This window comes from Balaenoptera musculus, chromosome 16 (assembly GCF_009873245.2).
Source record: "Balaenoptera musculus isolate JJ_BM4_2016_0621 chromosome 16, mBalMus1.pri.v3, whole genome shotgun sequence".
NCBI classification, from domain to species: domain Eukaryota; kingdom Metazoa; phylum Chordata; class Mammalia; order Artiodactyla; family Balaenopteridae; genus Balaenoptera; species Balaenoptera musculus.
This window is the reverse complement of record NC_045800.1, coordinates 9,281,893-9,308,233: the sequence shown is the minus strand read 5'-3', so window position 1 is coordinate 9,308,233 and position 26,341 is coordinate 9,281,893. Positions and strand designations below refer to the sequence as shown.

At 50.1% G+C, this 26,341-nt stretch overlaps 1 protein-coding gene across 1 annotated transcript in view; it reads left to right on the top strand.

The window, feature by feature from the left end:
* The window catches only part of HTRA1 (HtrA serine peptidase 1), a 56,492-nt gene extending 38,126 nt beyond the window's left edge, over positions 1-18,366 (top strand). The window contains exons 4-9 of the mRNA XM_036828738.1: positions 11,339-11,533; positions 12,570-12,602; positions 13,976-14,090; positions 14,698-14,755; positions 16,237-16,332; positions 17,650-18,366. Of these exons, the coding sequence (XP_036684633.1) occupies positions 11,339-11,533; positions 12,570-12,602; positions 13,976-14,090; positions 14,698-14,755; positions 16,237-16,332; positions 17,650-17,818 (666 nt within the window). The 3' untranslated portion in view covers positions 17,819-18,366. The remainder of the gene's footprint in view (positions 1-11,338; positions 11,534-12,569; positions 12,603-13,975; positions 14,091-14,697; positions 14,756-16,236; positions 16,333-17,649) is intronic.
* Positions 18,367-26,341: the final 7,975 nt, after the last annotated feature.

Genomic DNA, 26,341 nt, shown 5'->3' with positions numbered 1-26,341 from the left:
CTTGTTCTGACTGCAGCTACTCGTGGAATGTGAAAATATTTCAGTTCCCCAAACCGTCAAAGCTGGAGCCCTTGTGTGTTCTCTGGCCCCATTTCAAGAGCTTAGCTGATTGTTAAGGAAATTCTTTGGCTATGTTTTTCTCTTAATATGGTAATGCTTTTTTTCACTTTGGCAGACTCTCCTCAGGGTATTCGACCAAGATTATTATTTATGGTTCTGACAAAGCAGTTGGGTTGTCGGGACTGAATTTGTAGGTGCCTCATCGGGAATGTCCCCTTCACTGAGGAGGGAGGGCATCCATTGCCAGTTTAGTGAGTGTGTAGCAGTGTGTTGGGGCCCAGGGTTGGCCAGCTGTGGCCTGCAGTCCAAATCCGGCCCTCCATCTGCTTTTGTAAATAAAGTTTTATTGAAACACAGCCATGCCCATTTGCTTATGTATCAGCAGAGTCTACAGCTGCTTTTGCTGGATGGCAGCAGAGTAGAGTAGTTGGGATGGAGACCACATGGCCCGTGAAGCCAAAAGTAGTTACTCTTTGGCCTTTCACAGAAAAAGTTTGCCAACCCCAGTGTGAGATGATTAACACCTCGTTCTAAAGGAGTGAAATGTGCTTGGACCAAAATATGCTCTTAAGACCCAAGTGGGGTGAAGCACAAGGTCACTACAGGGGAAAGGGCAGAGAAGTTGATCTCATTTGCTCTTGTGGGGACTGTGCTTCTTTGCTGAAGAAGATGCTTCGGTCTTGCCGGATTAAGCAGAGAGAGACCTTAGTGTTGACCATTTCTCTGTAATATAGGTAGAGAGGAATTTTGTGAATTTGAAGATGTTTTCCAAATTATTATTCAATTTTAAATCCTAATGATCTTTTAAGGTCTCGTTGGTTCATTCTTTCAGTTATTCCTTATTCATTCACGGAGTCTATAAATATTTATTGAGCATCTGTTTGACCAAACACTGTGTTAGGTGCTGAGGATGTAACAGCAATGGGCAAAAGCCATGGAGCTTACGGTCTAGTGTGGGAAACAGGTAAACTGGAATAAATATGGTGGTTGGTACAATGAAGTAACAGATAGAAGACGCAGGAGAAGGCACTGGGGCTGGGGAGACCCTGAAGGTAGTATAGGCAGAGAAGCTTATCTGAGGCGGTAACATCCAAGCTGAGACGTGGAGGACAGACAGAGCCAGCCAAGGGGAAGAGTGGGGTACCTAGAGTTGCTTAGATTTCCTTTTCTGCCCATCCTGAGGACCTGGACCTGGGGCCCAGTGCAAACTTATTTCCCGGTGAGTTTTTTAGAGCCTCCAGAACACAAGCCAGTGCTTCTGGTTAGTTGGTTCCTCTGCATATTGTCCATGTACCTTATTGGCCTTGGTTCTTCGGGGTTCCTGATCGTACTCTGGAAAGCTCCAATTTCTTATGTAGTCAATCTCCTGAGGGTCTAGAAGTGCAAAGGGTTCATAATGAGCTGGTCACCTCTTATTCATGGCAGGATGGAGGCAGTTTCCCAAAACTGGTTTCCTAAAACCAACTACTTTCTATGGCAAGGCAGAAATAAGACATTCTGGTGAACTGAGGACTGATTATTCTAATAAATGTGCTGAGCAACAAGTCACTTTTGTTAAATAAGGCACCAGAATCTGATAACGAGAACATATGACTCAGGGTATTTCCCTTTTTGCTTTGGCTGCCGGGCAGCTCATAGAAACCATTGGCCCTTTGGCTAGAATATTTCCTATGCCACCATTTTATGTCATAAAGAGATATGAATTAACTTATTGTAGTAAGCCCTGTGTCATTGACCATCTCAAATTATTTTTATCTAGAGGAGGTTATATGTCTTTAAGAATTTTTTAGAATAAATTTTACAAGAATGATATATCCTGCATATGGAGCCACATGAGCTCTGAGTGGTCATGGGTAATGGTCACTGTGCCTTCAATTCAGTACAGCAGTTACCGAGTGGCTGCTGTGTGTTGAGCACTGAACCTACCAAACAGAGTGAGACCACAGCCCTTCCCTTTGCGGAGCTGGTGGGTATAAGTTGTCCCTTTACCCACCTGAGCCCTGAGCCTGCCACCATATAGACGGCTGAAAACCAGGCTGCATCTGGAGTCCTTACCCAAACTGATATGCCAGGCCCTGGCTAACCCCAAGGTTAGTCCAAACATTGGACTAATCCCAATTTTAAGATCCTGATGGATCTTTTAAGATCTGATTTGTTTATTTGTTCATATATTCACTTTCACATCCAATGATTTTCATAAATATTTATTGGCCAAACAACGTTGTAGCAGCAGTGGCTAACTTGAAGTCGCCAGATAAAAGCGGAGGGGCTGATAGATGAGAAGACAAGAGTTACACTTGATGAGATGGTGTTCCTCGTACCCTCCATGCCACAGACTATATACAGTCACTGGCTGTTGGGCTCCCGTATAGAAATGTTGACATTTCTATATGGGAATATTTGAAATTGCCAGCGTTTCTTGATGTAGCTTAAAGGAGTCTAAATATCATGGTGGTGTGCATAAACAGTGAGGGGGAAGTTTGCTTCATTAGCCCTTTCTCTGTTTCGTTTTTTCGTAACCATCCTCTGTTCCTTTTCTCTCTTTCCCTCCATCTCCCCCACTTCTCTTGTCTGTCCCACCTGAACATCCCCCCGCCCTGGCCACCCTCCCACTCATCCCACCTCTTCCCCTCCTCCCCTCCCTGTATAGCAACGATAATATGTCAATCTGGGGAAGCGGATGGGGGTAACTTGATTACACCGTCCTTCCGAGTTCTGCGCGTGTTGTGATCTCGGTGCTGTGTAGCAGATCCTTCCTGGCCCGGCCTCTCGGCTCACCTGCTCACTGCAGCCACCCTCCCTGGGTGGTACCCTTGACCTTGTCATCACTGATAACCTCTACGCGCTCTAATCTGAATCCCAAGCATCTCAGTCTTGGTCCACCTCCTCCTCCCCCTGCGCAGCTGCTTTATGGGCATGTGACCTGTGCCCTTACAGACCCTATGCTCAGAACGGAACCCCGCTTGAGGGTTTACTGCTCTGAGGTCTTTGTTTTAATTTTATCTTTGAATTTGTGCTTTGTAAGTGAAGTCTGATGGGACAGTGGAGTATGTGCTGGGGCTTAGAGCCTTGGCCTCGCACTGTTCCTTTTCCTGTTGCCTTCCTACCTCCCCAGGATGGGTTCTTGGCTTCCCTGCTCCTCTGGCCCCTGGGACCTCTGACCCCGCACAGCAATCACTGCCACCCTCCTTCCCCCAGGGAGTACAGGCATGGGGTACATACACCCCACAGCATCTTGGGCAGCGGGTGTATGATGCCACAGGTCATTCTGCCGGCAGCGAGGCAGGGCTAACTAAGCCTTTTCCACCCCATCCAGGTACCTAGTGCATCCTGGTGCCGAAGGAAGTTGCGGTGCCCTTGGGGGTGGTCCATCCTCTGTGGCTTGGGGCAGTGAGTTCTTGGGATGGGGAGAGGCCTGGCTCTACTACCCTGTCCCTGGTCGGGCACAGTGCATGGGTCTGTCCAGTAGCTGGTGAGCAGAGCACTGAGTCTGAGTCTCCTGGGTCTGCACTCACCCCATGAAAATCTTTGTGCCCCAGGGAGCGTGACACTAAACAGCAAATAAAAACATCGGAACAGATGAAGAGAGAGAGAGAATATAGAAGGAAAAAAAAGGCTTTATATTTTAGTACCTTTAATGGCACTTTCTATGCACTTTATGAACAAGGGGTCTCCATGTTTATTTTGTCCTGGGCCCTGCAAATTATGTAGCAGATCTGTGGTTCATCTGGGTCCACCCAGCTGCTCACATTTCCCTGTCCCTCAGCCCCTCGTGGGCTCACTTCCCTCCTTTCCCAGGCGGGATCCCTGTGTCTCAGGCAAGTCTTAGCTGCTAACATCCCCCTGAACTCTGTGTTCTAGTTTGCTGTTCCTTAGGAAGCACGCAAGTTCAATGGCACTGCTTCTTGCTGTGTATGGGGGACGCGCACGGGAGACGTGCTCTTTTCCCCCATTGCATATTTTTTAAAGAAAATGAAAGGTTAGCATAACTGTTTCCAGGAGACACATTGAATCACTTAGTTGAGTCTCAGCCAGTTGCTACAACATTAACCTTTGAAGCAAACTTCATCCAACACACAACACCAGCCTGCAAGCCCCAGCCTCTTGAAAGCGGTGTGCTCGGCAGCTGGCGGATACAGTGGCTTCTGCAGATTCAGCAACAAAAATATTTTTGTAACAGGAGCAGTTTATACTTTGCAAGGAAGAGAAAGAAGTAGTTGACTTGCCTCATGAGGTTAAAAGAAAGTTGCCAATTTTTCTTTTAGTTTTATTTGTTCGTTTTATTGCTCTTCTCTCCAAGCTTTAGTGAATGAGGTTGCAATGAGAGGAGCGCTCAAGGGCTTTTAGGCCAAACCCAGGGTGGCCAGAAGCTGAAAAGTTGATGGATCATTGTTTTTAGGTCCGCTCTAGATGATTTCTGGCTGAGCCAGCGTCTGGAGAATTCCAGGAATCCCCTTTCCTCTTGCGGCTGTAAGAGTTTGCAGGGATCATCTGACCTCTTTGTGAAGTTGTATGAAAAGAGATTTATTAAGGACTCTGGTGCTTGTTTTTTTTCTCTTTTAAAAAATAAATTTATTTATTTATTTATTTGTATTTATTTGGGGCTGTGTTGGGTCTTCGTTGCTGCGCACAGGCTTTCTCTAGTTGTGGTGAGCAGGGGCTACTCTTTGATGCGGTGCGCGGGCTTCTCACTGTGGCGGCTTCTCTTTGTTGCGGAGCACCGGCTCTAGGCGCGCGGGCTTCAGTAGTTGTGGCTCGTGGGCTCTAGAGCGCAGGCTTCAGTAGTTGTGGCGCACGGGCTTAGTTGCTTTGCGGCATGTGAGATCTTCCCGGACCAGGGCTCGAACCCGTGTCTCCTGCATTGGCAGGCGGATTCTTAACCACTGCGCCACCAGGGAAGTACGTCTGGTGCTTATTTTGATCTCACCAATTTAACCATTGTCTGCTAATAGGTTTTTTTTTTTTTTTTTTTGAAATCTACCAGGTCTTCTGGAAAGATCCCTAAATTGTCAGAGCTGGGATGACTTTGGACATCACCAGGCTCGACTCCCTTATTTTAGAAGTGATAAAACTGAGACCCAGAGAAGTCTGTCAAGTGGCCCAAGGTCAGAGTGAGTTAATACAGATGTCCTGCTCCCTGGGGCTGTGTGCTCCCAGTCTATGCGGAGGCTGAGGTGGTGCTGTGTGTGTGTTTTGTCTGTGTCTTCACTCTGCACCACCCTCTGGGATGCTGGAGGATAAGCCCATAGCAAGTCATCAGCCAGGGCCCTTACTCAGCACAGGCCTTTTCCTCCCTGTGGGAATCAGCAGTTGTGATGCCCCTTCAGGGGGAGCCCAGGCCACACAGCGAGCCCGTGAAGCAGGCAGCGCCACACAGCCGGGGCTTGTCTGAGGATAACACCGTGGCCTGGGCCCTCACCCTGAGCACGTGTGACCTTGGCTTCCTCTGGCTGGCCTCTGCTCTGATTTCCTTCAGCTCCCTGGCCCTGTTGTGTGTCATCTCTGCTCCTGTCTCCTGCCCCTGCCCCGTGGCGAGGTGTGGCACAGAGAGGCTCTTTTTTGGTGGCTGGCTGTGCACCCTGAGCATCTGGGCAGTGAGCACTGGTGAGAACACTTGGGCTCTCGGTACCAGCACCACCAGCTGCAGGACCGTCGGTCCCCTGGTGAGCGGAACGGGCACTATGCCCGTCCCATCTGCCCATGGGACAGAGCACAAGGCATGTAGGGCATGCGAATAAGAGGGAGGTTTGTCTACACTGATGAGGCTCTGCTCGGACCACTTGTATTTCACGCTGACTGCCCTGGAAATGTGTGACCATTGCTTTCCTTTGAAGCGGACTGCTCTTCTTGCTCCCCACTGCCAAAAAAATAAAACCTGCCTGAAGGAATATACACCTACAGCTGTTTCCAGACACGTATTAGGATCACCACTGTAAAAGGAACCATTTTTTCCGAAGCTTCGGTGGACTCTGATGGTGGCCCAGCACGCAGCCCTTCTCCTCCCTGCTGGCACAGCCCTGAGTTTGTTTTAGGTCCACTCCTGACCCCCCCATTCCTAACTCAGGCAAATCCTGAGGGGCTAAGGCAGTCACCAGGGCTACGATCCCCCCCGCCTAAGGGTGGTTGAGGATAACGTTACGACCAGACAGTGGTTGATGACCCACGAGGAAGAATGTGCTGGGCCCTTCTGGATCCTTAGCTCTTCTGAAGAGACACACAAGGGAGAAAAGAGTCTATCACTTACAGTGGGCATTGCTGCATCTTTATGTCATGCCTGGAATGATGGTGGCCCTCCTGTGACCATGAGCCCAGGCTGCCGTTGATCAGATGGAAAGAAGGCAGGAGCTTCTTCTTGACGTTGTCCTTGAGCCTTTGAAGTGATCAGCCCTGCCATCACGCCCTTGGGCAGGTGGATGTTTACTCCATTTTACATTGGGTTTTTTGTTACTTGCAGCTGAAAAAAAAAAAAAAAAACAAACCCTAATTGATGCACCCAAATCATTTTTAGTGTTGATCTATATTTAGCCTTTATGGAAGATTCTAGGCTGAGCTGCCCTTGGGGAGGGAGATGGATTTTATCTCTTTTTACTGCTGTGTGTTCTGCTGGCTTGTGTGTTTCCCCCCCACCATCAGACAGTAAGTCTGGAGGGCACGGGTGGGTTTCGTTGATCTTTCATGTTCCCTGTGCCAGGCCCGTCCTCAGTGAATGCTTGTTGAGAAAGTTCTCTTTCATGTAGGCAGCGTTTTGTGGGAGCGGTGATGCCAGGCCTGCTGGTTGTTGTTTGTTTGTTGGCATCTAAACGAACGGTAAGAGCCTTCTTTAATCATGCTACTCACCAGCCTCTTCCAGGTTTTAGCAGTAAATCTGTCACACAATTAGTATCCTGCCTACGGCTCGTAGTTAGTGGTTTAACTCGGACATGGAGTCCCCACTCAGGACTCTGACACCCTCGTCTGGGCTGTCTCCATCGACCTGGCTGGCATGGCCGACGACCCGGTTGTTCTCGGGATCCGCGTTCCCTTCCAGCCCCTCTTGTTGACTCTGCTGTGAGGCCGGCATGTAGCACAAGTGAGTCACTTGCGAACCGAGGATGATGTGCCTTTCAACCTGGACGTCCCCTCTTTCCCACTGGCCTCCCAGGCTCCTCCCTCTCGTGAACAAGAGCATGACCTTGAGAACGGGCAGTGTGATGGACTCACTTTGGGACGCCCCTCGTCCTGGAGGGATCGGGACAACGTGAGCTACACGCTCTCCTGGTGGGGCCCGAGGGCTCCTGCTCAGCTCTGATCCGGGGCCTCGGGGTTGAGCTTCTGCCACGTTCAAGCTCCCCATCCCGGCTTTGCTGTGTACCCGACTTGCATGTCACCTTCCCTCCCCGCCAGTGGTTGGAGAATCTGGAGACAAGGAACAGGAGCCGCACGCCCCATTCTTCCTCCTTCCCACTCTTGCTCCTCCCGGCGGCCAAGTGGAGGATGGAGGTCTGCGCCTTTACTTCGTAGGCGTGTTGCGAGGCTCCTGCGGGATGCTGAGATGTGGGCTGTTAGGAGAGGGTCGGGCGTCTCCAAGATCGCCTGTGGCTGGGCCGCTTCACAGGGAGGCTCAGATGGAGTGTCTGCCGCAGGGAGCCTGGAGCCGGCTTTGATGTGGGCGGCCTGGGAACCAGCCTGCGGACAGCAGCGCGGGGTTAAACCAGGAACGGGTGGCCCCAGGGTTTCCCACTCGCAGGTCAAGGCCGAGGCGTGCCTTGGCGCTTCCAGCCGTATCTGCTTTTCATCTCCCCCCCGAGTCCCCCCGTGGAGCGTGTGTCTAGACAGCTGTGGAATAAAACGCTCAATTGCCAAATAGGAATTTGGCCAGCAGAGGTATAGCTGCGCCGAGCAGACAGGCCCAAGGTGAGGAGGGAGGCTGAGAATGAGCCCCACTTGGGTCTGGAGCAGGCCGGAGAGCCTGATGCTTGTGCGGCCCGCTGGCACCTGCGGGAAACAGGAGCCAAATGGCCCCCAAAAGGCATTTTGACCTCATGAAGGGCTGTAAATCTGGCCTGGCCCACATCTCTGCCCCACGTCACTCTCTTGCAAAGATTTCTGCCTGCGATTAGAATTCACGTTAACACCTACAAGGAGTGAAGGTCGGGGAGGTGGGAGACCTGTTCTCTCGTTTAGCCAGGCTGCTCGTGAGCTGTGAGGAGTCACTCCCTCTCTGAGCCGCAGTTTCCACATCTGTAAGATGGGAGGAAACATGCTCTAACTGCCAAAGGTGTCATGAAAGTGCTTTGTCACCTGGGAGGTAAAATGTCACCTGTGTCATTCCTTTCACATCAGTCCAAGCTTCATAGTCTAAGAATCCCCCTTGATATGTGTCCACTTGCTTATTTCTGTCTTATGATTGTCCTTTAGAATCTAGGAGATGTTTATAAATATAAACATAATATTTTATGTTTATAATATAATAATAAAAACTTAAACAAGGTGATACTTGGTGTTGCCATTGGTGCAGGTGTGGCTTAATGACCACTTGTGATCTGAATTTCTTCCCCTTGTGTTGAAGTGAGGATTGGTCCTCGGGGAGACTCTGGGCTCCTATCACTGGTGTCCACTTGTCCAAGCCTGCATGGTCACTACAGCGTGGTGACTTCACTGCGCTGGAGCCAAGCTCATCCACAGGCTTCTCTGGGCCCCGTTACTGGCCACAGGCCTGTTCCTCCCCAGTGAGTGCAGCCAGGCGAGCGACAGGCCCTGGGTGTTCTCCTTCCCTCCTGGGGGTCTCTCCCCTCCGTCCTCACAGCTTCTGCCCCCCAAGAGCGTGTGCCTCCTTTTCCCATCCCCTGGGCCTGAGCTCAGACTTGGAAGAGGGGAGTTCCAGGGAGCGCTGTCTTTGGGCCCCTGTGCCTTCTAAACCCCCTGAGACGCAGGGACCTGGATCTGGCCCCCTTCCTAGGGGGTGGAGGTGGAGGAGCAGGGGTGGGGGATGAGCAAGTGCTAATTCAGACCTCCGCAGTGAGTCCTGCCCTGTAACTTTCTGATGTGGTTCTCGGATTGTGGCTGAGCTGATGTGGGCTGGGCCCGCCTTTCTGTGCTTGAACTTGAACTCTTGCCTTGAAGCTGGTGAAAAGCAACTGTAATCTTGGGCAGCCTGGCAAACCCAGCCCAGGAGCCTTCGCCACTGTGTCCCCTTGCCCACCCCCCAAGCCCAGCCCTGAAAGCAGTCCCTGGGCCCTGAAGCAGTGGTAGTGTCCCTGGCGGGCCTCCCCCAGAGTGGCCATCACGGGCCCTGACTCCTGCCCACCCACCCGCTGTGGCTACTGGATGAAGTCATTCCTGGCAGGGGCGGCTGGCACGGGCCCAGGGTAAACAGGCCATGCTGAGCTCGTTGGCGTGCTTCTGGATGAGCTCGGGGAGTGGGGACTGCAGGCTGCCCCCTCCAGAGCAGTACCACACACGCCAGCCTCAGGCGACCACAAGGGCAAAGTGTCACTGTCAGGGCAGGCCTGTGCCACCAGCCTCCTCCTAGGTGGAGGGCTAGGTGACACACGCTACTTTGTGGGAGTTTCATTGGTGGGGTTTCCCGCACTGAGTCTGCACAGACCCTGATATTAATAACAATAACCAATACATCTGATGCTTACGTGTCCCAATTATATGATGCTTAACTGAGCCAGGTGCTCTTCAAAGAGCCGTTCAGGTCTCAAGTCACTTAATTCTCACAACACACCAATGAGATGAGTGTGCTGCGTTATTCCCATTTTCCAGATGAGAACACTGAGGACCAGAGTGGCTGTAAGCTCGGACCAGGATCTTATCAGGCCGCCTGGTCCCAGGTCTGTGCTCTTCACTGTGGTGCTCTTCTAGGCTTCTCAGTACCTGTGATCTGAGGGGCATCCTTTCTCATGCAGCCCCTTAAAGTTTTAGGTCTTGGATCCCTTCTTCAGTATCCCTTCTTCCTCCTTGAGTTTTCTGAGCCAGCTTGTTCCTGACCAGCATCTTCCTTATTTGGGGTCAGAGGGGGTTCTTTGTGACTCAGTACCTTGTGGTGGATGAGAGTCTGGGTTCGGGGTTGCACTTTTAAATCCCTGGCCGGTCTCAAGTCACCCAGTTGCTTGGTGTCTCAGTTTCTTCATCTGTTAAATGGGCCCAGTGATCTCCCCATCTCATCAGCTGGTGTCTGCTTCATCCCTGGCGAAGGAAGTGCTAAGTAACCGCTGGTTTCCACCCCCTGCACCCTCCCAGCCTCCTCTCCTCTTTCCTTCTTTTTCGAGGTGGACGAACATGAGGGCTCTTACCTCGCAATTAGCACTAGGCCTGGGCCAGCTCTTTGCCTTCTGGGCTGGTCCACACTGTTCAGAGCAGCTGCTCATTTTGTCTCAGGAAACAAAGGAGAAAGGAACTCGGCGGTTTGCCTGGCTCCAGGGAGAAACGGAGCGAAGAGAGCTTAGAGCCTTCTCAGACGGAAGCCCAGCTCTCAGCCCTAGTGACAAGAGCTGGCTTTATTTTGTCCAGTTTGGGTTTGAAGAGTAGTTTGGGGCTTCTGACTCTGCCTGGCCTTCACAGGGCACTGGGGATCAACCAGGCTTTGTTGGGTTTATCAGCCCGCCAGGGATGGGAGCAGAGGGGGTTGATGGAAGGCCTTTCCGGGCAAGGAGAGAGCCCACCTCTTGGGTCTTGGCATTTCGGGGCCCTGGATGCCTTGTTGCCCCCAGCCCCACCCCTGCCTCTCCCCAGGATTGCATGTGCTTAGCACAGAGATGCACCGGACGGAGTCAGGGCAGCTGCAAGCCCACAGAGCTCCTGATTCTTCAGAACCCAGGAGGGATGTGCCTGTGATAAGTGGGGGCAGATCCACCCTTTTCCCTCCCCCCAGGGGTGTGGGCTCTGGATCCTTCTCTGTGGCTCTCTAAGAGTGCTGCAGTCAGGCTTGCCCCCAGTCCTAAACTTGTCCCCCTCTGTCTCCTGGCCTCCGGCTTTCAGAGCAAGTCTGTGCTGATAGCTTCAAGATGTGCTGAGACCCTGAGTTGGCCTCCAGTATCCGTCCCACGTCTTCCTTGGCGTGTGGCAGCGGCAGTGCGCACTTGACTTGCAGCAGCTTACGAGGAGGCACTGATTTTCTTGGGTGGGAGGGAAGATGGTCCTCAGCCGGCAAGGGATGCTAGGCCTGCCCTCGGTTTCCTGCAAGGCCTGGTGAGTATGAGCGGTGTCTCTTGCTTGGCATTCCACGACATCTGTGCGTTTGTCCGTTCTGTTCACTTAACCACATGCCGCAGTGCCAACCTTGTGTTTCCAGGGGAAACTGCCCGTGCTACTGCTCGGCCGCTCCTCGGAGCTGCGGCCCGGGGAGTTCGTGGTGGCCATTGGAAGCCCGTTTTCCCTTCAAAACACTGTCACCACGGGGATCGTCAGCACCACCCAGCGAGGCGGCAAAGAGCTGGGGCTCCGGAACTCAGACATGGACTACATCCAGACAGACGCCATCATCAACGTGAGCCCTCTCCGCTGCAGGGTCGGGTGGGGTTTTGGAGAGCTGGGCTGGGCTTAGGAACCAGGGCTGGAGTCAGGATCCTCAAGGTGCTTTCAAGGAGCCCCTAAAGCAGGTGAGGCAGAGGGCTGGTCCTCAGCCTGTTGGCAATCTCCGGGGACTCCTGTGACGGGAACTTGAGATTTACCGAAGTCTGCAGCCCGGAGGAGCTCTCCATGCCCCCTGCCGCCTTGCCCCAGGGTCAGCCACCCCTGGATGGAGCTGCTTGTTCAACTTTGTGGCAGGAGGGGTGCTCACCTCAGCACAGGCTCTGTAGCCCCCAGAGGAGTTTGCATTGCCTTGTGTGGGGGGGGGGGAGTGCAGTCTGTGCATCAGGCTGACCCATTCGATGTCTAATGAGGTCAAGGGATTATCACACACAATCTCATCAATGGAATCTTTTTTAAGTCACATTTTTCCACTTCAGCTGTTTCCCTATAGGATTAACGTTTCTAAAAAGCATTTTCCCCTACATCTATCTAATAAATAAGAAACACAGCGTGTTTTGTGCACTCGCTGCCTCTGGTAGGCTTTATTCCCAAACTTTCTTGTGATCTTCATGAAGTAATGGAAATAGAGCAAACCATGTGGATTTCCAGACCAAGCAGCAAAGTAGGGGTCACATAGATGTAGGGGGGGGGGGCGGCTTTGAAGATTTGAAATACTGTGATACTGGAGCAAGTGGGCAGCCAGCCTATTGCCAAGACAAGGAAGATGTGTTGGGTGTTTTGGGAATTTGTAGTTGGCCTCTGGCCTCAGAGCAAAAAAAAAAAAATCTATCCATCTACCTATCTATCTATATCTATATATATATCCCATTTATGGCACATCTAAAACTTTCTGAAAATTGTTTAAGGTCCTTTTTTTCCCAGAAAAATATTAGGTAGACAGGAAAAAAACTCTGGCAAGAACTTGCACTCAGGGACCGGCCAGGCAGGGAAGTAGATTGGACCATGTAATGACATAAACTCATAACCTTTTAATTTTTGCTTAATTTCAGTATGGAAACTCCGGAGGCCCATTAGTAAACCTGGTAAGGCCTTTTAAAAATCTGTGTACATGTCTTTTTTTTCCTTTTGGTTTCTTTTCAGACATGAACTTTCCAAAGCACATTATCTAATTCTTTTAAAGTGAAATCTGTGACTGTACTGTACCTTGCAAATTACTCTTCTTATCTTTTCTGGAAAGAGTAAAGCATGATGGGAGTTTGGATTGGAACTGCAATGCCAGCAGACATGCTTATGTTTCAAAGTTACAAGTAAAGGGCATTGGAATTCAGGTCCAATCCAGGAGTGGTTAAAGGAGTGGGTCTTTATTTTGAAGGTGTCAACAGTTCTGGCCTGTCCCTACGCTGCCTAAGGAGCTGGCGTGGCTCATCCACAAGGTTTGTCTTGGCCAGGGGCCCTCCTCTAAGACCAGGCTGGAATGAGGAGTTACCCCACTCATAAAGATGTCACCTAAGTTTATATTTTATTTAAGCAGAAAAGGGAAGCCTTAGAATAAGACAGTCAGAGCCAAGGTGCAGCTCAGGGTCACCCATCCCAACTCTTATTTACAGGTGATGAAATCGAGGCCTTGTTTAGCAAAGCGTAGGATGGCAGTGCCTTCTTGATGGTCCCTCTGAGTCGGGGACTGAATTCTCAGTGCTTCGGGAAATGTGCAAGAAGTGACTTAAACTCTCCTGGCAGTTTTCCCTTCTAAGTCCGAGTTGAACGACCCTTTAACGATAGTGTTCAGAATAATGGTTGGATGGTGTGAGGCAAGACCGTTATACCAGGATTGTTTCCTATGGTGTGGCGTTCACTGAACTGTGAATTTATCTTGAATTGAAGCACACCCCGTAGACTGGCTTCCTCCATGATTTAAAGCTAGTCTGTGACAAGCAGAGGCAGTGAGATGCAACTGTGAGCCCTCTGCCTCCCCCGAGTGCCCCCGAGTCTGCTCGGAGGTGAGGCTTTGTTTTCCTGATGATGAAGTCTGTCCGCCCTAAGCGCTAAGGTTGTTTCTCCCTGACGTCAGCAGAGGAATCTTAAGATCACTGGAAATGGGGGAAGCAGGAAGGTGTGGGCAGCCATCTAAAGGACTCCGGGGCTTTTGGAAACGTATTCCATGCCAAAGGAGCAAATGTGCATTTTGAAACTGTCTGTTGCTGTGCTTTCGGCGTGGTGATCACTCAGCTCTGAGTCGAGTGGGTGTTGATTCTTCCGTTGCTGAGATTGGCTTACGCTGCCCAAGTCAGGCCTCTCCCTCTATGACCCAGGAGCCCCCTTCCTCCAGCTCCCCCCACCTCACACATTTCTCTGAAGAAGCTCCAAGGCTCCTTTCTTGCAAATTCTCCACTCTCTAGTGCATATCTTCAGGTGAACCTTCATGGATTCAGTAAGCTGTTTCCATCTTGCTTTTCAGGATGGTGAAGTGATTGGAATTAACACACTGAAAGTGACAGCTGGTATCTCCTTTGCAATTCCATCTGATAAGATTAAAAAGTTCCTAACGGAATCCCACGACCGACAAGCCAAAGGTAGAGCAAGGCCCAGGCAGCCCTCGGGAGATTTAGGCCTGGGGTGCCCCGGGGGGACTTGGGTCAGGGAAAACGACACCCTGAAGGTCAGAGGGGAATGGAATGCACGCTATTAAGCCCGTGGTATTAGGTCATAGGTGTTGGACTATTTTCGACCTATGATCATGAATGTGTCATATGGTTCAATCTGTTATGTACCAGGCATGATCCTGGGTGATTTCTGTACATCATTTCACTTCATTATTCATTATGTCATTTAATTCCTTTGCTTGATCAGGTGGGAATTATTAGTCCCATCTTACTGATGAGAAAACTGAGATTTCTGGAGCTCATTCATTCCACAAACGTTTATTGATCCTTCTGCTCGAGTCAGGCTGGGGGTTTGAGGCTCAACAGGGTCCCTTGCAGGGGTGATGTTTACCTTCCACCTGGGGAAGAGAGGAGGCAGGTAGGGTCCCAATCAGGATTTGAACCACAAGCCGAGCGCATCCCCCTATGGTCCTGACTCTACACGGCAAACTGGGGGATTGAACCCCATGGCTCGTGGTGTACCCGGCACAGCCGCCAACTGGGCTGACCTTCTGTTGTCCTTTTGTTGTCACACCAGGCAAAGCCATCACCAAGAAGAAGTATATTGGCATCCGAATGATGTCACTGACATCCAGGTGGGTAACAGAATGTCTGTGTCTGTCTGTGTCTTAAATTTAAAACAAACCTGAACTTCAGAAGACTCTTACTGGCACCCCTAAAAGGGAAACCTTACTCTGCTTCAAGACAGCTCAGTTTCTGGTTAAAGTTAAGTAACATTAGGAAAGAGAGGAGGGCCATTAGCCTTGGCCTCTTGTTTTATCCTTCATGTTTGTTTCTGGGTTCTGAGCAGGTCCTTCCTTCTGGAAGATACCACTCTTCTTTGAAAGCAGGCCTGAAGAGCCAGGGTGTTCGTCACTCCCCCATGCCTTCCTTTTACCACTTGCTCTGTTGAAACTCACATTCCAGGAGTGCCCCAAACACCTCCCTCAGCCCCAGAACGCCCTGCCTTTCCTTAGCTCTGCCGCCTGTGGCCTGAGGCTCCTGGAATGCCAGTCAGGCCCAGCATGACTGATGGGCTTGTTTTTCCCGAGCTGGTGGACGTTGTGGTATGTGGCTGCCAGACTCATAACATACTGGTATTTTAACCTTGATGAAAAAATCTGGTGTAATCGTAGGAGTCCTGGTACCTAATGGCTTGGTTGAAACTCTTGTAGGTAAAGTTGGCAAAGAGCAGAACATATTGATATAAATATTAATATATTAATATTAATATAATATAATAATATAATATAATATTAATGTAATATTATATATTAATATATTAATTATTGTAGTTAATTAGCTATTAATTGTGAACACACGACTATAGTTTAGACACATGTAATAAATGGTGGTACCTTTCTCAGCTGGCTTGCCAAGACTAAAATGTGCATCAGGTCTTGTTTGGGAACTCTGAGAGATGAAGGTGTAAGGAAGGAATATGGGCCCTGGGGTCCAGCTTCCTGGGTTCTTGTCCCAGCTCTACTGTTTTCCTGGTTTGTGACCTTGGGATGACTTGACCCCTGAGTGCCTCAATTTCCTCCTCTCTGGAATGAGGATAGCTGTGCAGGCATGTTGGTATGTGGTGAGGACTGAGTGATTTCATGCGTATCAAAACTTGGATGAATGGGTGGTGGCAGTGGTCACTAGCCACGGCGACCCCGCCCACTCTTTATCACGTGCTTGGCACTGGGCCAGGTGCTGGACCTAGATGGTCTCATCGGGTTCTCACGACAACCCCATGTCGTTATCCCTGTTTTACAGGTGAGAAAACTAAGGCGCAGAGAGGTTAAGCAACTGCCCAAGATCACACAGTCAGGAAGCGGCAGAGCTGGGGCTCCAAAGCAGGCCAACCACTATATTGTACTGACTCCTTAAGTGATAGCTACTATCAGTTAATAATAATAATGATAAAACACTTCCCTTGCTGTTATCCAGTAACTCTAGGAAAGAGGCAATTTGAAGCAGAATCAAAACCCCTGGAGGAATTTTACGTTAGAATCAGGGAAGGAGGGGAAGCCGGGCAGGAGCCCCGTTGTTACTTAACATTAATACAGGTGCTGTTTGTCCTGAGCAGCAAGGCCAAAGAGCTGAAGGATCGCCACCGAGACTTCCCAGATGTGCTTTCAGGAGCGTATATTATCGAAGTAATTCCTGATACCCCCGCAGAAGCGTGAGTTAGAATGATTTTCCCTTTTCCTAATATCCTTGTGTTTCCTGAAGGTAGGGGGCAGGGGGCAGGGGGCTGTTCTTTTCGTATCAGCTCAGGTGATTGTGAGAATCCTTGACAAAATGGTCGGACGTCCTTGGTCCATCCTGCCAGTCAGGACTTCCAACCCGGTTCAGCTCAGGACTCATCAGCAAAAGGCTGCTTCCGATCTTCAGAAGTCCTCTTGAGGAGGGGTATCAGATGGAAAGAGTGATATCGGACTTGTTATGAGTCTCCAGAACAGGCCTGGCTGGGGAAAGGGGCTTGAAGGAGCAATGTCCCGGAGACCTCAAGCAGTGGTCCTGTCCTAGGCTGCTGGATGCATCTCCTCCTGAAGCCTTCGCTAATTATGTCTGTTATCAATCAGGCCGTACTTATCCACACCTCTAGAAAAATAACCCAGGGAACGTCAAAATAACATGAAAAGAAGTAGGTCAACTAACAATCAGGGTCTGTTACCTGTATCGACGAAATATCCAGAGAGAGGTGCTAGACCAGGGAGGGGCCAGCAAACTGTTTCCTGGGGACCAGATCTGGAATAATAGATTTTGCATTTTTAAGTGGTTGAAAAACTTTAAATGAGAACAGTATTTTAGGACACATGAAAGTGATGTGAAATTCAAATTTCAGTGTTATGTAAATGAAGTTTTACTGGGTCACGGCCATGCCCAATAGATTATACATTGTCTCTGGTGGCTTTTGGACTACCACGGCAGAGTTGAGTTGTTGTGATGGAGACCATCTGGCCTGCAAAGCCTAAAATATTTCCTATCTGGCCACGTACAGAAAAAGTGTGCTGACTCCTGTGCTAGACCATTAAGAACCATAACCGCTTGTTGGACACTGTCATACAGAAGAGCTACAGCTCCAGCAAGAGCACAAAGCACGTGTCTCACAGTAGAGCCATCAACTCATCCCCATAGGAGCTGCTCTCTGAGTTGTAACACCCATTACAAGCAAGTTGGCCATGGTCCTGGTACATGGTAGATGGTACATCCTCATCTCCTTTGGGGTCCATCTATGATAAGATCATACAAGTGCTGGTAGGCATTTCTACAATGGACATGATTGATGATGTGGCCTAAAAACCTCAAAAGGAAATAATGCAACCCATTGGTTGTTTAAGCCAGTCTCACATAAGTTAACTATTACCCCACCCTGTTTGCTCTGGGCTTTTAGGTCCTAAACTGTGCCTCTGTCGACGTAAAGTCGATCACCTTTCGTGGCAGTTAGACCAGGAGGAATGGAAACATTACAATAGCATTTCCCTTTGTGTTGCAGTGGTGGGCTCAAGGAAAATGATGTCATCATTAGCATCAATGGACAGTCGGTGGTCTCCGCCAATGACGTCAGCGACGTCATTAAGAAGGAAAGCACCCTGAACATGGTTGTCCGCAGGGGCAATGAAGACATTATGATCACCGTGATTCCCGAAGAAATCGACCCGTAGGCAGAGGCATGAGCTGGACTTCATGTTTCCCTCAAAGACTCTCCAGTGGACGATGCATGATGACTCTGGGCTGGTGGCACTGGATGCCCAAGACTCTTGACCGCCATGTTGCTTGTTCAGCAGAAACACTGGCCAGCAGAATCCCTCTTGATAGGTCGTAGGCAAAGCCAGTGTAACGTTGCAAACCCGCAGGCAGAAGCTCGCCCTTCTGTATCGTATGTACACAGTGCGCTTTTTCTTGCCAGCTTGGACTGCCCCTGCTCGGACAGTCAACGTTTGTCTCCTTCTTTAACCGAGTCATCATCTTAGTCCCGCTAAGGCTGTTGCTATAACGTGTAGGTAAGAGGAAGGTCCCATGGGAGCCAGGATGGTACCAGGCGTGTTTATGCTTTCCTCCGAGTCAGCATCCAGAGGAGGGAGATGCCGAGACCACGGGAGGGTGAACGCTGGCTTCCAAAATGGCCAAAGTTGCCTCTTTTAGGAATCTCTTCAGAACTTGGAGCACAGTGTCTTGGAGTGTGAGCTATTAAAATACTTCTCATACTTTGCTTTCTGGCGTCCTTCTTTGCGGGGAACGGCTGGCTGGAGTCTCTTTGAATTGATGATAATGTCAACGGCCTGCTCATTACACGGTGTTGTCCGTGCGGGTTGAGCTTGAGGTCGCACCAGTTATTTCAAAATCATCCCGGGGGTTTACCAGTGCTGAGAACACCGTGCCTTGCCACCCTGGCTTCATGAAAGAGGCCTGAGGTCAGTTGCCCTCGAACCTGGAGCTTTTCAAACTAAAGAGAGGCTGTTAACTCCGCACATCGTGCAATAAGTCAGCAAAGATTTTCTGGACCTCTGCTGTGTGCCAGGCAAGGCACAGGGCCGCGGGTAGAGAGGTGAATGCAGAGTGGGACCCCAGAGCTTCCGTTGAGAAACGAGGTCTCTTTCTGAAAGGGAGATGGTTCAGGAGACCAGGATGCGACCCAAGAACAGTCCTGAGTCTTTAGAAAGCACAGGTTGAAGCTGATTCCAGCTGCCTGGGGCTCTGAAATAGATCTTAAACCTTGTGGGGTTTGGAGCAGGGCTCCCCTCGATGTGTCCTTGAACAGATGCGGCCTTAAGCAGCTGTGGGCACTTTTAGCTCCATGAAAGCTTCCAGGAGTTTGGGAAGCTGGACCCATGAATACGGCGGCCAAACTTTAGCTTGGAAGTTTGCACAGGCCTGAGTGTCTGCAGGGAAGCACCCACCACAGAGGACCCTGCTTACACCCAGAGCAGAGCCTGAAGGCTTTCTAAGTGTCAGCAGTCAAGAGAGGGGCCTCGGACAGGAGGGAGGTTCAGTTCTGTAGATTGAGAGCTTAATCCTTCCTCGACCACGAGATCTCTATGAGCAATTCGTAACTGGAGAGGCTGTGGAAGGTGAAAGGCCGCAGGGAAATGGAGGCGCAGCAAAGCCAAGCCCTCATCAGTATTGGCGCTCGGCGGCCGAGCAGCTTGGGCTCTGTTGAGCGCAGTGCGTTCCTTTGCTCTCTGCTTAGACGACCTTGTAGAGTCAGGAAGGAACCAGTAAACGCTTTCCCTCCTGGAATGTGTTTTGCGTTCCCTTCCTCTCGTTAAAGGTGGTGACTCAGAGAATGGCCTGTGGCTTCAGGGGTTCATCCTCAGATGTTTTGCCCGTGGGCCTGCTCCTCTGGTGGTCCCCGGGGCCGAGGTGCTGCCACAGGTGGGGAGGATGTGCTGGGTGGCATTGAGGTCAGAGCCCGCCCGGCCCCCAGCCCATCTGTCTTCAGCCTGTCGTCCACTCGGGAGATCACAGATGGTTCCTCTGGAAGGAATCGGCCTGGCGCCTGATGGGCCTGAATTGTCTGTAAACACTCAGCAGTATCTCCCGAAGATCCACAGGGCTCTGGGTGGGGTTGGAGTTTTGCCTGCATATGTTTGGTTTTTAGGCCTACATACAAGGCTGCAGAAAGGACCGCTTGGCACTCTGTAGGCACATGATGTGTTTGGTCACAAGGCTGCACTGACCTGTGGGGCCCTGTGTCCTGTGGGAGCTGCTCATCCTAGCACCCCATACTCATCCTTTAAGCTTTCACAGAACTTCTCAGAACAGATATTTCTTTTTCTTCCTTTGGGCTGTGACGGAGGTTTTTGCAGCCCGAATTAGCCTTAAAACCTGGGAGGCAGAGCTGAGTTGAAAGAGCATGGCTTTCGAAGTTAGATGGACTTGGGTTCACTCTACTGTCTACATTGTACTGGCTGTGTGACATTTGAAGAGTTACGTAACCTCTCTGTGCCTGTTTCCCATCTGTAAGATGGGGATAATAATAATACGTCCTATGGCTGTTGTGGGGATTAAATGAACTAATACATGGCACACGGTAAGCACTCCATAAATACTAGCGACATATATGTTAGCTGTCTTTGAGCCTCAGTTTCCCCCTGTGTAAAATGTGGAACAATAATAATGTCCCCCTTGTACTGGAGTTGTGAGGGTTAACCATGATGGCACGTGCCACTAGGTCAATACAGCTGCTAGTGTTTTTGTTGTTATTAGCCTGCCATTGTTCTGGTCTTTAATGACACTCACAGTAGCAGACGTCTGTTGGATGCTTGCTGTGTGACAGACACCATGCTGAGCATCTTACATTTATTAGCTAGTAGTTCAGTCCTCAGATCAGCCCTGAGATGGATGCCACATTTATCCCCTTTGACAGGTAAAGAAATGGCTCTTCAGAAATTCGGCATCTTGATCAAGCCACAGAGCTAATAAGCGGGAGCTGTGATTTAAGCCCAGGAGGTCTGAGTTCATGGCTTTTGTACGGTGCCACCCAGCCCATCTTTACCTTCTTAGAACCAAGCCTTCTGGCCCCTTCATCTCTGTGTAGCCTAGGTCCATCACCACTTCTAGAAGGTGGTCATGGGGGCGTGCGGACTGCTGGGTTGGTGACTCATCCTGGCCCTTTCAGGTCTCTCAACAGCCCCACTGGCTGGTAGATCAGCAGCTGCGCCTCTTCTCTGTCTCCTGCAAAGCTCCTTCCGCTTACGCACACATCTTCCAATCTCGGCCCCCAGCCCCAGTCCTCTGCTGCCAGCTTTTGCGAAACGTCAAGCGACGCTGCCAGTCACAGGGGCTGGATTTCGCCAGCAGATCTGCGTCACTTGCCAGTCCCCATCCAGCCCTGCGGGATGCTTTACGAGATGCTCTGGCCAGGAGAGGCTCTGAGCGCAAGAGTTCCTTTGCTGTGCTTTCCGGGCCCAGCTGAGTGGGTGTCACGCCAGCAGCTCTGTACAGGGTCACGCTCTTTTCTGTGTGAAAATTTGGAAGAATGCCCATGTCTGGTGGACGGGGTGAAGGGCAGCGTGTGTTTACGAGAACTTGCTCAGTGCTTGTCTCCACCTGGTTAATGCTTTAGACAGGCCCGAGCCTCCGACGGTGGTGTTTGATTGGCCGGCAAGGGTGCTGCGCCCATTTTGGTAAATGCCACTCAAGTCGGGGCCGGGCTCGCTGAGGTTGTGCGGAAGGGGGCCCGTGTCTGGGCGAGTGAGCCGGCGCGGGTTCCGGGTTACGACGAAAGCTGCCTTCTCCTCTGAAGGTGGTGATAGGTAGGTCAGGGGTATGGCAGCACCAGAGTGGCTTTGTGCCACGATGGCAAATAGGTTTCTACTGGGTCCTCCGGGCTGAGCCAGTTGTAAGACTCAGCGCAAAGGTGTTTTAAAAAAGAACTGATGTTGGGGGTTCACTCTGAGCCATTCTGATGATGGAACTGACAGGCGGGCCGCAGCGGGCGGCCTGCTGTCACACGGCCCCTGCCCTCTGGGCCATTTCCTCTTCCCCATTGCCTGTCCACCTGGCTGCCGTGTCTCACCCGCTCCACAGCGCTTCCTGTAGCTCTCCAGAGCCATGTTCACATGCCACTGCCCACCTCTCCTGCAGGGACCCCACGTGGTTCTAAAGAACTGTCACCAGGACTGGCCTATGGGATGTGACTGTTGGCCACCTGGATATGAGCGGACCATCAGGATACTCACTTGAAAAGCCACCCCTGTTTTGAAACAAGCGTTGTTGGTGACACTTGTGAGCATGTGTCCCCCCGCACCCCCAGGATGCACTGAACCACAGCTCACACGAAGGAGTCTGCCTGCCAAGCACAAGGCCCGTTCCTGGAATCAAATAGTGCCCGTGTGTGGGAAGCCCACATCGCAAGGGCCACGGTCTTTGCAGGAGACCTTGGGCCTGGCTACCTGGCCCTCCAAACCCATCTGTGTCCTGCTTCTGGGGCCCAGCTGGGCTGACGCACTGCTGTCCACGCTGGCTCCCACCCGGAGCCAATGGTCCTCTGGTGTTTCCGTCAAAATGTGGGTGGAGCATGCAGAGAGCAGAGGTCTTCCTGCCATTAGGCAGTTGTTTTATTTAGAACTTTAAAAGTTGCCTCCGTGTGGTGCCTGCCAAGAATCAGCAAACATCAAATGAAATAAACACTGACAAATGCATTATTAGTCAAAAAAATAAAATTGAAAAGTGGTTCAGATGCTTTATGAAAATAGTATTGTTACATGTGTCTCATTGGGTCAGGTAAGCTTTTGTACATGAGCTGCCTGATCCTCTTTCACCCCATCTCCTCTTCCTCCTCCACCACCATTGTAGGATCCCCATTTTACTGATGAGGATAGTGAGGCACAGAGCAGTTTAGTAACCAGCCTGAAGTCACACAGCAAGAAGGAAGGTAAACCTTCTTCATTGGAACTCAAGTGCCTTTTTTTTTTTTTTAACATCTTTATTGGAGTATAATTGCTTTACAATGGTGTGTTAGTTTCTGCTTTATAACAAAGTGAATCAGTTATACATATACATATGTCCCCATATCTCTTCCCTCATGCGTCTCCCTCCCTCCCACCCTCCCTATCCTACCCCTCTGGGTGGTCACAAAGCACGGAGCTGATTTCCCTGTGCTATGCGGCTGCTTCCCACTAGCTATCTATTTTACGTTTGGTAGTGTATATATGTCCATGCCACTCTCTCACTTCGTCCCAGCTTACCCTTCCCCCTCCCCGTGTCCTCAAGTCCATGCTCTAGTAGGTCTGTGTCTTTATTCCCGTCTTGCCCCTAGGTTCTTCATGACCTTTTTTTTTTTAGATTCCATATCTATGTGTTAGCATACGGTATTTGTTTTTCTCTTTCTGGCTTACTTCACTCTGTATGACAGACTCTAGGTCCATCCACCTCACTACAAATAACTCAATTTCGTTTCTTTTTATGGCTGAGTAATATTCCATTGTATATATGTGCCACATCTTCTTTATCCATTCATCTGTTGATGGACACTTAGGTTGCTTCCATGTCCTGGCTATTGTAAATAGAGCTGCAATGAACATTGTGGTACATGACTCTTTTTGAATTATGGTTTTCTCAGGGTATATGCCCAGTAGTGGGATTGCTGGGTCATATGGTAATTCTATTTTTAGTTTTTTAAGGAACCTCCATACTGTTCTCCATAGTGGCTGTATCAATTTACATTCCCACCAACAGTGCAAGAGGGTTCCCTTTTCTCCACACCCTCTCCAGCATTTATTGTTTGTAGATTTTTTGATGATGGCCATTCTGACTGGTGTGAGGTGATACCTCATTGTAGTTTTGATTTGCATTTCTCTAATGATTAATGATGTTGAGCATCCTTTCATGTGTTTGTTGGCAATCTGTATATCTTCTTTGGAGAAATGTCTATTTAGGTCTTCTGCCCATTTTTAGATTGGGTTGTTTGTTTTTTTGATATTGAGCTGCATGAGCTTCAAGCCCTCCCTTAACCACTCGGCCATTATCCCCTTTGGCTGATGCTGCCCAGTGACATTTGTAACTGAAGACCCACATTTCCAGTGTGGTATAATTTTCACTTCACCCATCTTGAAGCAGTAATGATGTTCGTGGCTGTTTTGTGAGAATGACTTTGCAAAACAGGAAAGCTCACATGGTCTCATGGGCATTGCCCCCCAGAAAGGGTCATAAATGCTGTGGGCAGTAAGGGAGAGCCCGAGGCACACCTGTCTCGCGTTCGTTCACAGATGATCCGGGCATCATCTCCCAGCTGCCTGTCTGCCTTCGTGCCTTTTCTGTTGTGCTGTCTTCTGATGAGTCATTAGATCTGGAACACGAAGTCTGAAACCATACCCAGGGTAAGCAGCGTGCTTCATCTTTGAAGGCCTGGCACTGACGCTGAGCCCAAAGAACACGTCCTAAAACCTCCAGGAAGAGAAGATCAGTAAAACACTTGCACTGACCTCAAACTTCATCAAAAATCCTGACAACCAAGAATCCTCAACATTTTTAAAAAAACTAATTTTATCGAAGTATAGTTGATTTACAATGTTGGGTTAAATTCCGCTATACAGCAAAGTGAGTCAGTGATACGTATATATACATTCTTTTTTTTTTTTAATTTATTTATTTATGGCTGTGCTGGGTCTTCGTTTCTGTGCGAGGGCTTTCTCTAGTTGTGGCAAGCGGGGGCCACTCTTCATCGCGGTGCGCGGGACTTTCACTATCGCGGCCTCTCTTGTTGCGGAGCACGAGCTCCAGACGCGCAGGCTCAGTAGTTGTGGCTCACGGGCCCAGTTGCTCCGCGGCATGTGGGATCTTCCCAGACCAGGGCTCGAACCCGTGTCCCCTGCATTGGCAGGCGGATTCTCAACCACTGCGCCACCAGGGAAGCCCTACATTCTTTTTCATTAGAATCCTCAACATTTTTAGCTGTTTTCTGGTTTATCATCCTTGCCCTTTCCCTCATGAGTTAATTGCACTGACATTTAATGACTGAAATTGAGAAAGGTGGAGTGGGTATGAAAGAGTCTGAGCTGCTCTCCTGCACTAATGAAAGTAGATCCAAGTGAATGGGGGTTTCGAGGGAGTGTCCTCTCAAGGCAGGGCAGCTGAGGTAGGGGCTTACCACATCAGTTTCTACTTTTGATCTTGGTCACGCACCCACTCCTGCGACCTTTTATCCCGCACTGTTTCTGTGCCCTGCACTGCTCAGGCTCCACAGCCACCGTCCCGGGGAATTCTGATGGCACCCTAGTCAACCGTGCTGCCTCCCTTTTGACGGGAGGAAACTGAAGCTCCGAGGGGCAGCGTTCCTCATTGGATGACACACTAAAGTCAGAGCAGAGGGTCGAAACCAGGCTTTTTGCCTACTGAACCCGTGTGCTGGCTCCCACGGCGGCGGCCCCAGAGGATCTTCCATACTGGCTGGCTTAGTGGTCTGGAGCCCCACGCCCAGTCCCTATCCTGGATTTGGGTGGGAAAAGGGGTAAACATTTGTCAGCACAGCTTTCTCACCAGTCAAATTACTTGAAGCTGAAAAGCCACAAAGAGTGAAAGCAAAAGCATCTAGAAAGAACAATTACTTCCACACAAAAACCGACACATGGAGGTTTTAGCAGCTTTATTCGTAATTGCCAAGACTTAGAAGCAACCAAGGTGTTCTTCGGTAGTTGAATGAATGAGTAAACATCCAGGCAATGGAATATGACCCAATGCTAAAAATAAATGAGCTATCAAACCCTGAAAAGCCACGGGGGAACTTTAAATGCTTATTTAAATGCCAATTTGCAAAGGCTACTTACCGTATGATTCCAACCATGTGACATTCTGCGACAGGCAAAACAATGGAGACGGTAAAAAAAAAAAAAAAAATCAGTGGCTGCCAGGAGTTAGGGGGGAGACGGATGAATGGGTGAAGCATAGAGCATTTTTAGGGCAATGAAACTATTCTGTATGATGCTATAATGATGGTCACATACATTTGTCCAAACCCATAGAATGTACGACACAGAGTGAACCCTAGTACAAACTGTGAACTCTGGGTGATAAGGACGTGTCTTGTAGGTTCACCAGCTGTAACGAACGTACCGTCGGGGGGGGGGGATGGTGATGGGGGGAGCCTGTGGGTGGGGTGGGGCAGGGGGTGTATGGGAACTTCACTTTCTCCTCGATTTTGCTGCCAACCTAAAACTGCTCTCAAAAATAGTCCATTAATTAAAGTTTAAAAACAAACATCTGAACGAGATGAACTCACCATCAAGCCCTAGGGCCAAAGGAAGCACATGCCTGACCCAGAAAGTGACCAGATTCTGCTCACCCACACTGGCTTCTAGCGTTGGCCCCGTTCTGCTTCCTTTCGCCCAGACTGCAGACCCAAGACAGGCATTCTGGGCAAAGGTGAGAGGAGGGTGCCTTTTAGAGCCTCCCAAGGAAGAGATTCCCCAGCAGGCTCAAGCCTGCTGAGTTATCCCTGAAATAAAAGTGAAAACCCCAATCGCAAGTGCTGGGAGTGTCGCTGCTGGCCCCCACGTGGCTCCCACGTAGCTCCAAGCCCGCTTCCTGGCAACCTGCTCTGCCAGGGCTTCCTGACGCGTCCTTTGTCTGCGACAGAAACACATGTTCTGATGGGAGAAAGTCTGTTCTTGACTAATGAGGCCGGGGGCAGGGGGGACGCTGTGCCTTGGGCTGGGGGCTCTGTGAGGTGCGCCAGGCAGGCCACT